Source organism: Excalfactoria chinensis, chromosome 2 (genome assembly GCF_039878825.1).
Source record: "Excalfactoria chinensis isolate bCotChi1 chromosome 2, bCotChi1.hap2, whole genome shotgun sequence".
Lineage (NCBI taxonomy): Eukaryota > Metazoa > Chordata > Aves > Galliformes > Phasianidae > Excalfactoria > Excalfactoria chinensis.
Genome location: NC_092826.1, coordinates 610,404 through 624,511, shown reverse-complemented (window position 1 = coordinate 624,511; position 14,108 = coordinate 610,404). Strand labels below are relative to the sequence as shown.

Here is a 14,108-nt window from a genome sequence, read left to right as displayed (position 1 = left end):
GGGAGGGATTGGGAGGCAACTGGGATATACTGGGAGGGAATGGGAGGGAACTGGGAGATACTGGTAGATACTGGGAGGGACTGGGATGGACTGGGTTATACTGGGACGGAACTGGGAGGGTAATGGGTTATACTGGGAGATACTGGGACGGACTGGGAGGGAATGGAATGAACTGGGAGGGAATGGGGGTAACTGGGAGCAACTGGGAGATACTGGGATATACTGGGAGATACTGGAGGGAACTGGGAGGGAACTGGGGGGGAACTGGGATGAACTGGGATAGACTGGGATATACTGGGATGTACTGGGATATACTGGGAGGGAACTGGGATATACTGGGGGATACTGGGAGATACTGGGATGGACTGGGGGTAACTGGGACGGAACTGGGGGATACTGGGATGGACTGGGAGGAAACTGGGATGGACTGGGTGGTAACTGGGAGTAACTTGGATGGACTGGGAGGGAATGGGGGAGACTGGGATAGACTGGGATGGACTGGGAGGGAATGGGATGGAATGGGATGAACTGGGATATACTGGGAGGCAATAGGAGGGATACTGGGATATACTGGGATGAACTGGGAGATATTGGGATATACTGGGAGGGAATGGGAAGGAACTGGGAGTAACTGGGATATACTGGGAGATACTGGGATGGACTGGGAGGGGATGGGAGGTAACTGGGAGATACTGGGATATACTGGGATAGACTGGGAGGGACTGGGATATAATGGGAGCTACTGGGAGATACTGGGATGGACTGGGAGGGATTGAGGGGCAACTGGGATGTACTGGGAGGGACTGGGAGGAAATAGGAGGTAACTGGGATGGATTGGGAGGTAACTGGGATATACTGGGATCAACTGGGAGGGACTTGGGGGTAACTGGGAGGGACTGGGATGAACTGGGAGATACTGGGATCAACTGGGAGGCAATAGGAGGGAATGGGATGAACTGGGATATAATGGGAGATACTGGGATATAATGGGATGGACTGGGATATAATGGGAGCTACTGGGAGGGACTGGGATGAACTGGGATAGACTGGGATGGACTGGGAGTGAACTGGGAGGGAACTAGGAGATACCGGGAGGGAACTGGGAGTGAACTGGGAGTGAACTGGGATGAACTGGGAAGGACTGGGATGAACTGGGAGTAACTGGGAGATACTGGGAGGGAATGGGAGGGATTGGGAAGGAATGGGAGATACTGGGATGGAATGGGATGAACTGGGATATATTGGGATATACTGGGTTCTACTGGGATATAATGGGATGGACAGGGATATACTGGGAGATAGTGGGATATACTGGGAAGGACTGGGAGATACTGGGAGCAACTGGGTGGGACTGGGATGGAACTGGGACGGAACTGGGGGATACTGGGAGGGAACTGGGATGTATTGGGATATACTGGGATGGACTGGGATGTAATGGGATATACTGGGATATATTGGGATAGACTGGGAGATACTGGGATATAATGGGATATACTGGGAGATACTGGGATGAATTGGGAGATACTGGGAGGGAATGGGATATACTGGAGGGAATGGGAGGGACTGGGGGTAACTGGGATGAACTGGGAGATACTGGGGGATACTGGGATGAACTGGGAGGGAATGGGATGAACTGGGAGATACTGGGAGGGACTGGGAGGGAATGAGAGCAACTGGGGGGCAACTGGGAGTAACTGGGAGGGAAGGGGAGGCAACTGGGAGGGAGTGGGAAGGACTGGGAGTAACTGGGAGCTACTGGGAGGGATTGTCCCCATTGCCCCCATTGAGCCCCATTGATCCCATAGAGACCCATAGAACCCCATTGATCCCATAGAACCCTATTGATCCCATTGAGCCCCATAGAGCCCCATAGAGCCCCATTGATCCTATTGCCCCATAGAGCCCCATAGAGCCTCATTGAGCCCCATTGATCCCATAGAACCCTATTGATCCCATTGCCCCCATAGATCCCCATAGAGCCCCATTGACCCCATTGATCCCATTACCCCCATTGAGCCCCATAGAGCCCCATTGATCTCCATTGACCCCATTGATCCCATTGCCCCCATAGAGCCCCATAGAGCCCCACTGACCCCATTGAGCCCCATAGAGCCCCATAGAGAGCCCCATAGAGCCCCACTGACCCCATTGAGCCCCAATGAGCCCATTGCCCCCATAGAGCCCCATTGAGCCCCATTGATCCCATAGAGCCCCATAGAGCACCTCTGACCCCATTGACCCCATAGAACCCCATAGAGCCCCATTGCCCCCATAGAGCCCCATAGAGCCCCATTGAGCTCCATTGATCCCATTGAGCCCATTGCCCCCATAGAGCCACATAGAGCCCCATTGAGTCCCACTGTTCCCATTGCCCCCATTGACCCCATAGAGCCCCATAGAGCCCCATAGAGCCCCATTGAGCCCCATAGAGCCCCATAGAGCCCCATAGAGCCCCATTGGTCCCATTGACCCATAGAGCCCCATAGAGCCCCATTGAGCCCCATTGAGTCCCATAGAGCCCCATAGAGCCCCATTGAGCCCCATTGATCTCCATTGCCCCCATTGAGCCCCCATTGATCCCATAGAGCCCCATTGACCCCATAGAGCCCCATAGAGCCCCTATTGATCCCATTGAGCCCCATTGAGCCCCTATTGATCCCATAGAGCCCCATTGACCCCATAGAGCCTCATTGATTGTATTGCCCCCATAGAGCCCTATTGAGCCCCCATTGATCCCATTGACGCCATTGAGCCCCCATTGATCCCATAGAGCCCCATTGAGCCCCCATTGATCCCATAGAGCCCCATTGACCCCATAGAGCCACATTGAGCCCCATAGAGCCCCATTGCCCCCATAGAGCCCCATTGATCCTATTGCCCCCATAGAGCCCCATAGAGCCCCATTGAGACCCATTGAGACCCACTGAGCCCCATAGAGCACCATTGAGCCCCCATTGATCCCATAGAGCCCCATTGATCCTATTGCCCCCATAGAGCCCCATAGAGCCCCATAGAGCCCCATAGAGCCCCATAGAGCCCCACTGACCCCATAGAGCCCCATAGAGCCCCACTGACCCCACTGCCCCCATTGCAGAGCTGCAGAAGGCCAAGCTGAAGGCTCAGCAGCGCCCCATAGAGCCCCATAGAGCCCCATAGAGCCCCATTGACCCCACAGAACCCCATAGAGCCCCATTGAGCCCCTTAGAGCCCCATAGAGAGCCCCATAGAGCCCCATTGATCCTATTGCCCCCATAGAGCCCCATTGAGCCCCATAGAGAGCCCCATAGAGCCCCACTGACCCCATAGAGCCCCATAGAGCCCCATTGAGCCCCATTGACCCCATAGAGCCCCATAGAGCCCCATAGAGCCCCATTGATCCCATTGCAGAGCTGCAGAAGGCCAAGCTGAAGGCTCAGCAGCGCCCCATAGAGCCCCATAGAGCCCCATTGAGCCCCATTGAGCCCATTAATCTCATTGCCCCCACTGAGCCTCATTGAGCCCCATTGACCCCATAGAGCCCCATTGAGCCCCATTGAGCCCCATAGAGCCCCATAGAGCCCCACTGCCCCATTGCAGAGCTGCAGAAGGCCAAGCTGAAGGCTCAGCAGCGCCCCATAGAGCCCCATAGAGCCCCATTGAGCCCCATAGAGCCCCATCGATCCCATTGTCCCCATAGAGCCCTATTGAGCCCCCAATGATCCCACTGAGCCCCATTGAGCCCCCATTGATCCCCATTGAGCCCCATCAAGCCCCATTGAGCCCCACTGTTCCCATTGCCCCCATAGAGCCCCATTGATCCCATTGCCCCCATAGAGCCCCATAGAGCCCCTATTGATCCCATAGAGCCCCATAGACCCCTATTGATCCCATAGAGCCCCATAGACCCCTATTGATCCCATAGAGCCCCATAGACCCCTATTGATCCCATTGAGCCCCATTGACCCCATAGAGCCCCATTGAGCCCCATTGAGCCTCATTGATTGTATTGCCCCCGTAGAGCCCTATTGAGCCCCCATTGAGCCCCATTGAGCCCCTATTGATCCCATAGAGCCCCATTGAGCCCCTATTGATCCCATAGAGCCCCATTGATCCCATTGATCCCATTGACCCCATAGAGCCCAATTGATCCCATTGCCCCCATTGATCCCATTGCCCCCATAGAGCCCCATTGAGCCCCATAGAGCCCCATTGAGCCCCATAGAGCCCCACTGACCCCACTGACCCCATTGCAGAGCTGCAGAAGGCCAAGCTGAAGGCTCAGCAGCGCCCCATAGAGCCCCATTGAGCCCCATTGAGCCCCACTGACCCCATAGAGCCCCATTGATCCCATAGAGCCCCATTGATCCCATTGCAGAGCTGCAGAAGGCCAAGCTGAAGGCTCAGCAGCGCCCCCTGCCGGCCCCACAAGTGGCCGCCATCTGCAACCAGCTGGGGGAGATCCTGGCCAGCCTCGGTATCACCCACCCCACATTGACCCCATTGACCCTATTGACCCCATTGACCCCCATTGAGCCCCATTGACCCTATTGACCCCCTTTGACCCCAATTGACCCCCATTGACCCCTATTGACCCTATGGACCCCCATTGACCACTATTGAGCCCCATTGACCCCCATTGACCCCCATTGACCCTATTAACCCCCATTGACCCCGATTGACCGCTATTGACCCCCATTGACCCTATTGACCCTTATTGACCCCCATTGACCCTCATTGACCACCATTGACCCTATTAACCCCCATTGACCCCGATTGACCGCTATTGACCCCCATTGACCCTATTGACCCTTATTGACCCCCATTGACCCTCATTGACCACCATTGACCCCCATTGACCCCTATTGACCCCTATTGATCCTATTGACCCCCATTGACCCCCTTCGACCCCAATTGACCCTATTGAGCCCCATTGACCCCCATTGAGCCCCATTAACCCTATTGACCCCCATTGACCCTATTGACCCCCATTGACCCCCATTGATCTCCATTGACCCCCATTGCTCCCCATTGACCCTATTGACCCCCATTGACCCCCATTGATCTTTATTGACCCCCATTGACCCCTATTGTCCCCCATTATCCCCCATTGACCCCCACTGACCCCCATTGACCCACATTGACCCCTGTTGACCCCCATTGACCCTATTGACCCTCATTGACCCTATTGATCCCCATTGACCCCCATTGACTCCCATTGACCGTCATTGAACCTCATTGAGCCTCATTGACCCCTATTGACCCCCATTGACCCCTATTGACCCCCATTGACCCTGTTGACCCCCATTGACCCCCATTGACTCCCATTGACCGTCATTGACCCCCACTGAACCTCATTGACCCCTATTGACCCACTTTGACCCCCATTGACCCCCACTGACCCAATATGACACCCATTGACTCCCCATTGACACCCATTGACTGTCATTTACCCCCATTGAGCCTCATTGACCCCCATTGACCCTCATTGACCCCCACTGACCCACATTGACCCCTATTGACCCCCATTGACCCCTATTGACCCACATTGACCCCCATTGACCCCCATTGACACCCATTGACCCCATTGAATCCCATTGACCCCCATTGACCTCCCTTGACTCCCATTGACCGTCATTGACCCGCATTGACCCACATTGACCCCTATTGACCCCCATTGACCCCTATTGACCCACATTGACCCCCATTGACCCCCATTGACACCCATTGACCCCATTGAATCCCATTGACCCCCATTGACCTCCCTTGACTCCCATTGACCGTCATTGACCCGCATTGACCCACATTGACCCCTATTGACCCCCATTGACCCCTATTGACCCCCATTGAACCCTATTGACCCCATTGACCCCTATTGACCCTATTGACCCCATGACCCCTATTGACCCCTATTGATCCTATTGACCCCCATTGACCCCCTTTGACCCCAATTGACCCTATTGAGCCCCATTGACCCCCATTGAGCCCCATTAACCCTATTGACCCCCATTGACCCTATTGACCCCCATTGACCCCCATTGATCCCCATTGACCCCTATTGGCCCCCCACTGACCCTCATTGACCCTCATTGACCCACATTGAGCCTCATTGACCCCCATTGACCCCTATTGACCCCCATTGACCCCCATTGATCCCCATTGACCCCCATTGACCCCTATTGACCCCCATTGAGCCCCATTGAGTCCCATTGACCCTTATTGACCCCCATTGATCCCCATTGACCCCCATTGACCCCTATTGACCCCCATTGAGCCCCATTGAGTCCCATTGACCCTTATTGACCCCCATTGACCCCCATTGCCCTCCATTGAGCCCCATTGACCCTATTGACCCCCATTGATCCCTATTGACCCTATTGACCCCATTGATCCCCATTGACCCCTATTGACCCTATTGACCCCCATTGACCCTGTTGACCCCCATTGACCCCCATTGACTCCCATTGACCGTCATTGACCCCCATTGAGCCTCATTGACCCCTAATGACCCTCAATGACCCCTTGTGAACCCCGTTGCAACTCATTGACCCCCACTGACCCCCATTGACCCCCATTGAAATCCATTGCCCTCCATTGACCTTTATTGACCCCTATTGATCCCTATTGACCCACATTGACCCTATTGACCCCCATTGCCCTCCATTGACCTTTATTGACCCCCATTGACTCACTTTGACCCCCATTGACCCCCATTGACCACCATTGAGCCCCATTGACCCCCATTGACTCCCATTGACTGTCATTGACCCCCATTGACCCTATTGACCCCCATTTACCCCTATTGAACCCATTGACCCCCATTGACCCCTATTGACCCCCATTGACCCCTATTGATCCTATTGACCCTCATTGACCCTATTGACCCCCATTGAGCCCCATTGACCCCTATTGACCCCCATTGCCATCCATTGACCTTTATTGACCCCCATTGACCCCCATTGAGCCCCATTGACTCCCATTGACCGTCATTGACCCACATTGAGCCTCATTGACCCCTATTGACCCCCATTGACCCCCATTGACCCACTTTGTCCCTCATTGACCCCCATTTACCCCCATTGACCCTCATTGACCCACATTGACTGACATTGACCCCTATTGACCCCCCTTGACCACCATTGACCCACTTTGAGCCCATTGACCCCATTGACCGCTATTGACCCCCATTGACACCCATTGACTTCCACTGACCCCCATTGACCCTATTGACCCCCATTGACCCCATTGAACCCCATTGACCCACATTGACCCACATTGACCCACATTGACCCCCATTGACACCCATTGACCCCATTAAACCCCATTGACCCCCATTGACCCTCATTGACTCCAATTGAACCCTATTGACCCTAATTGACCCCCATTGACCCACATGGACCCTAATTGACCCCCATTGACACCCATTGACTTCCATTGACCCCATTGACCCCATTGACCCCCATTGACCCCTATTTCCCCTCATTGACCTCCATTGACCCTCATTGAAACCCTATTGACCCCCATTGACCCACTTTGACCCCCATTGACCCCCATTGACCCTCATTGACCCCCCTTGACACCCATTGACTTCCATTGACCCCCATTGACCCCTATTTCCCCTCATTGACCCCCATTGACCCTCATTGAAATTCTATTGACCCCCATTGACCCACTTTGTCCCCCATTGACCCCCATTGACACCCATTGACCTCCATTGAGCCCCACTGACCCCCATTGACCCCTATTGACCCCCATTGACCCCTATTGACCCCTATTGACCCCCATTGACCCCTATTGACCCCTATTGACCCCTATTGACCCCCATTGACTTCCATTGACCCCCATTGACCCTCATTGACACCCATTGACTTCCACTGACCCCCATTGACCCTATTGACCCCCATTGGCCCACTTTGACCCTCATTGACCCCCACTGACTTCAATTGACCCCTATCTCCCCCCATTTCCCCCCATTGACCCCCATTGACTTCCATTGACCCCCATTGACCCCCATTGACTTCCGTTGACCCCCATTGCCCCCCATTTACTTCCATTGACCTCCATTGACCTCCATTGACCTCCATTGACTTCCATTGACTTCCATTGACTTCCATTGACTTCCATTGACCTCCATTGACTTCCATTGACTTCCATTGACCTCCATTGACTTCCATTGACTTCCATTGACTTTCATTGATTTCCATTGATTTCCATTGACTTCCATTGACTTCCATTGACTTCCATTGATTTCCATTGATTTCCATTGACTTCCATTGACTTCCATTGACTTCCATTGAATTCCTTTGACTTCCATTGACTTCCATTGACCTCCATTGACTTCCATTGACTTCCATTGACTTCCATTGAATTCCATTGACTTCCATTGAATTCCATTGACTTCCATTGAATTCCATTGACTTCCATTGACTTCCATTGACTTCCATTGACTTCCATTGAATTCCATTGACTTCCATTGACTTCCATTGACTTCCATTGAATTCCATTGACTTCCATTGACTTCCATTGACCTCCATTGACTTCCATTGACTTCCATTGACTTCCATTGACTTCCATTGACCTCCATTGACTTCCATTGACTTCCATTGACCTCCATTGACTTCCATTGACCTCCATTGACTTCCATTGACTTCCATTGACCTCCATTGACTTCCATTGACTTCCATTGACCTCCATTGAATTCCATTGACTTCCATTGACTTCCATTGACCTCTATTGACTTCCATTGACTTCCATTGAATTCCATTGACTTCCATTGACTTCCATTGACTTCCATTGATTTCCATTGACTTCCATTGACTTCCATTGACTTCCATTGACTTCCATTGACCCCCATTAACCCCCATTGATCTGCATCTCCCCCCATTGAATCCCATTGCCCCCCACTGACCCCCGTTGCCCCCCATTGGCTTCCATTGACCCACATTGACTTTCATTGACCCCCATTGACCCCCATTGACTTCCTTTGACTCTTGTCCCTTCCCATTGCCTGTAATTGACCCCCATTGACCCCCATTGACTTCCATTGACCCCCATTGACTTCCATTGACCTCCATTGACCCACATTGACTTCCATTGAATTCCATTGACCCCCATTGACTTCCATTGACCCCCATTGACTTCCACTGACCCCCATTGCCCCTCACTGACTTCCATTGACCCCTATCTCCCCCCATTTCCCCCCATTGATCTCCATTGACTTCCATTGACTTCCATTGCCCCCATTGACTTCCATTGACCTCCATTGACTTCCATTGACTTCCATTGACTTCCATTGACCTCCATTGACTTCCATTGACTTCCATTGACCTCCATTGACTTCCATTGATTTCCATTGACTTCCATTGACTTTCATTGACCCCCATTAACCCCCATTGATCTGCATCTCCCCCCATTGAATCCCATTGCCCCCCACTGACCCCCGTTGCCCCCCATTGGCTTCCATTGACCCACATTGACTTTCATTGACCCCCATTGACCCCCATTGACTTCCTTTGACCCCCATTGACTTCCATTGACTTCCATTTACTTCCATTGACCTCCATTGACCTCCATTGACTTCCATTGACCCCCATTGACTTCCATTGACTTCCATTGATTTCCATTGACCCCCATTGACCCCCATTGATCTGCATCTTCCCCCATTGAATCCCATTGCCCCCCACTGACCCCCGTTGCCCCCCATTCGCTTCCATTGACCCACATTGACTTTCATTGACCCCCCTTGACCCCCATTGACTTCCTTTGACTCTTGTCCCCCCCCATTGCCTGTAATTGACCCCCATTGACCCCCATTGACTTCCATTGACCCCCATTGTCTTCCATTGACCCCCATTGACTTCCATTGAATTCCATTGACCCCCATTGACTTCCGTTGACCCCCATTGCCCCCCACTGACTTCCATTGACCCCTATCTCCCCCCATTTCCCCCCATTGATCTCCATTGACTTCCATTGACCCCCATTGCCCCCCACTGACTTCCATTGACCTCCACTGACTTCCATTGACCCCCATTGACTTCCATTGACTTCCATTGCCCCCCCATTGCCTCCCATTGACTTCCATTCATCCCCATCTCCCCCCATTGATTTCCATTGACCCCCATTGACTCCCATTGCCCATAATTGAACTCCATTGACTTCCATTGCCCCCCATTGACCCCTATTGCCCCCCACTGGCTTCCATTGACCACCATTGACTTCCATTGACCCCCATTGACTTCCATTGCCCCCCATTGAATTCCATTGCCCCCCATTGCCCCCCATTGACTTCCATTGACCCCCATTGCCCCTTATTGCCTCCCACTGACTTCCATTGACCCCCATCTCCCCCCATTGACTTCCATTGACCCCCATCTCCCCCCATTGACTTCCATTGACCCCCATTGATTTCCATTGACCCCCATTGACTTCCATTGACCTTCATTGATCACCATCTCCCCCCATTGAATTCCATTGCCCCCCATTGCCCCCCATTGCCTCCCACTGACTCCCATTGACCCCCATTGACCTCCATTGACTTCCATTGACTCCCATTGACTTCCATTGGCCCCTATTGACCCCTATTGACCCCCCTTGACCCTCATTGACCCCGATTGACCCCCATTGACCCCTATTGACCCCTATTGACCCTCATTGATTCACATTGACCCCCATTGACCCACTTTGTCCCTCATTGACCCCCATTTTCCCTCATTGACCCCAGTTGACCCCCATTGTCCCCCATTGACCCTCATTGACCCCCCCCTTGATCTTCACTGACCCCTATTGACCCTCATTGACCCCTACTGACCCCTATTTACCCCCATTGACCCCTATTGACCCCCCTTGACACTCATTGACCACATTGACCCCCATTGACCCCCATTGACCCACTTTGACCCTCATTGACCCACTTTGACCCTCATTGACCCCCATTGACCCCTATTGACCCCCATAAAGCCCCATTGACCCCCATTGACACCCATTGACCCCCATTGACCCATTGACCTTCATTAACCCACATTGACTTCCATTGACTCCCATTGACTTCCAATGACTTCCATCTCCACCCATTGACCCCCATTGATCCCTATCTCCCCCATCTCCCCCCATTGCCCCCTATTGTCTTCCATTGACCCTCCATTGACTTCCATTGACCTCCATTGTTTCCCACCTCCCCCCATCTCCCCCCATCTCCCCCCATGTGCCCCCATTGCCCCCATAGGTCGCTATGAGGAGGCGCTGTGCGAGCACCTGGAGGAGCTGCGGTTGCTGCAGGAGGCCGGCGACGGCATCGGCTGCGCGGTGGCGCATCGCAAGATCGGGGAGAGGATGGCAGAGATGGGCAGATACCAAACGGCACTGGAGGTGGGGATATGGGGGGCAATGGGGGGCAATGGGAGTCAATAGGGGGCAATAAGGGGCAATGGGGGGCAATGGGGGGCAATAGGGGTCAATGGGGGTGAATGGGAGTCAATAGGGGTCAATGGGAGTCAATGGGAGTCAATAGGGGTCAATGGGGGTCAATGGTGTTCAATTATAGGCAATGGGGGGCAATGGGGGGCAATGGAGTTCAATTATAGGCAATGGGGGTCAATGGGGGTCAATGGGGGTCAATTATAGGCAATGGGGGGCAATGGAAATCAATGGGGGGCAATGGGGGGCAATAGGGGTCAATGCGGGGCAATGGGGGGCAATGGGGGTCAATGCGGGGCAATGGGGGGCAATGGGGGTCAATAGGGGGCAATGGGGGGCAATGGGGGTCAATGGGGGGCAATGAGGAGCAATGGGGGTCAATGGGGGGCAATGGAGTTCAATTATAGGCAATGGGGGGCATTGGGGGTCAATGGAGTTCAATTATAGGCAATGGGGGGCAATAGGGGCCAATGGGGGGGCAATGGAGTTTAATTATAGGCAATGGGGGTCAATGGGGGGAGATGGAGGTCAATGGGGGTCAATGGGAGTCAATAGGGGTCAATGGGGGGCAATGGGGGGCGATGGGGGGCGATGCAGTTCAATGGGGGGCAATGGAGTTCAATTATAGGCAATGGGGGGCAATGGAAGTCAGTGGGGGTCAATGGGGGTCAATGGGGGGCGATGGAGTTCAATTATAGGCAATGGGGGTCAGTGGGGGTCAATGGGGGTCAATTATAGGCAATGGGGGTCAATGGGGGTCAATTATAGGCAATGGGGGGCAATGGAGATCAATGGGTGGCAATGGAGTTCAATTATAGGCAATGGGGGGCAATGGGGGTCAATGGGGGTCAATAGAGTTCAATTATAGGCAATGGGGGTCAATGGAAGTCATTGGGGGTCAATGGGGGGCAATAGGGGTCAATGGGGGTGAATGGGAGTCAATAGGGGTCAACGGGGGTCAATGGGAGTCAATAGGGGTCAATGGGGGGCGATGGGGGGCAATGGAGTTCAATTATAGGCAATGGGGGGGCAATGGAAGTCAATGGGGGTCAGTGGGGGGCAATGGGGGGCAATGGGGGGCAATGGAAGTCAATGGGGGGCAATGGGGGTCAATGGGGGGCAGTGTGGGGCAATGGAAGTCAATGGGGGGCAGTGGAAGTCAATGGGGGTCAATGGGGGTCAAAGGGGGGGAATGGGGGGCAATGGGGGTCAATAGGGGTCAATGGGGGGCAATGGAAATCAATGGAGGTCAATGGGTGCTATATCATAGGCCGCCATTTTGGCCCCCTCCCTTTAAATCTACCTAGCAACAGTAGTGTCACTTAGATCTGGCTCAGTCATTGGCTGACATAGGCCGCCATTTCGGACCCCTCCCTCTTTAAATCGACCTAGCAACAGCAGCGCCAATTATATCTGGCTCGATCATTGGCTGATGTGGGCCGCCATTTTGGACCCCTCCCTTTAAATCTACCTAGCAACAGCAGCGCCAGTTAGATCTGGCTCAATCATTGGCTGACATGGCCCGCCATTTCGGACCCCTCCCTCTTTAAATCGACCTAGCAACAGCAGCGCCAATTAGATCTGGCTCAATCATTGGCTGATATGGGCCGCCATTTTGGACCCCTCCCTTTAAATCTACCTAGCAACAGCAGCGCCAATTAGATCTGGCTCAATCATTGGCTGATATGGGCCGCCATTTTGGACCCCTCCCTTTAAATCTACCTAGCAACAGCAGCGTCACTTAGATCTGGCTCAATCATTGGCTGATGTGGGCCGCCATTTTGAACCCCTCCCTTTAAATCTACCTAGCAACAACAGCGTCACTTAGATCTGGCTCAATCATTGGCTGATATGGGCCGCCATTTTGGACCCCTCCCTTTAAATCTACCTAGCAACAGCAGCGCCAGTTAGATCTGGCTCAATCATTGGCTGACATGGCCCGCCATTTCGGACCCCTCCCTCTTTAAATCGACCTAGCAACAGCAGCGCCAATTAGATCTGGCTCAATCATTGGCTGATATGGGCCGCCATTTTGGACCCCTCCCTTTAAATCTACCTAGCAACAGCAGCGTCACTTAGATCTGGCTCAATCATTGGCTGATGTGGGCCGCCATTTTGAACCCCTCCCTTTAAATCTACCTAGCAACAACAGCGTCACTTAGATCTGGCTCAATCATTGGCTGATATGGGCCGCCATTTCGGACCCCTCCCTTTAAATCTACCTAGCAACAACAGCATCACTTAGATCTGGCTCAATCATTGGCTGATATGGGCCGCCATTTCGGACCCCTCTCCCTTTTAATCTGCCTAGCACCAGCGGCGTCACTTAGAGCTGGCTCAGTCATTGGACGACGCGGCGGAGCAGCAGCGAGCGTGGGCGACCATTGGTCGAACCCATTTAATGGCGGCCGAAAACCTGAGCGGGACCGAAGCCCAAAAGGAACTGAGGGAGGCGGAAAAAGCCTTTGGGAGCAGCTGGAGCGTCATCGAGACATGCCTGGAGGGTCAGGGCCACATAGACCCATAGACCCCATAACCTGCCCCATAGCTGACCCATAGCTGACCCATAGCTGCCCCATAGAGCCCCATAGACCCACCACAGACCCGCTGTCTCCCCCCATAGACCCCCATAGACCACCCATAGCCCCCCCATAACCCCCCATAGTCCCCATAGACCCCCCATAGAGCCCCATAGACCCCCTAACTGACCCCATAGA

General features: G+C 53.4%; 1 protein-coding gene across 1 annotated transcript in view; it reads left to right on the top strand.

Moving 5' to 3' along the window:
- The window catches only part of TONSL (tonsoku like, DNA repair protein), a 38,364-nt gene that overhangs the window by 1,046 nt on the left and 23,210 nt on the right, over positions 1 to 14,108 (top strand). Inside the window, exons 2-4 of the mRNA XM_072330600.1 lie at positions 4,355 to 4,453; positions 11,201 to 11,343; positions 13,703 to 13,895. Of these exons, the coding sequence (XP_072186701.1) occupies positions 4,355 to 4,453; positions 11,201 to 11,343; positions 13,703 to 13,895 (435 nt within the window). The remainder of the gene's footprint in view (positions 1 to 4,354; positions 4,454 to 11,200; positions 11,344 to 13,702; positions 13,896 to 14,108) is intronic.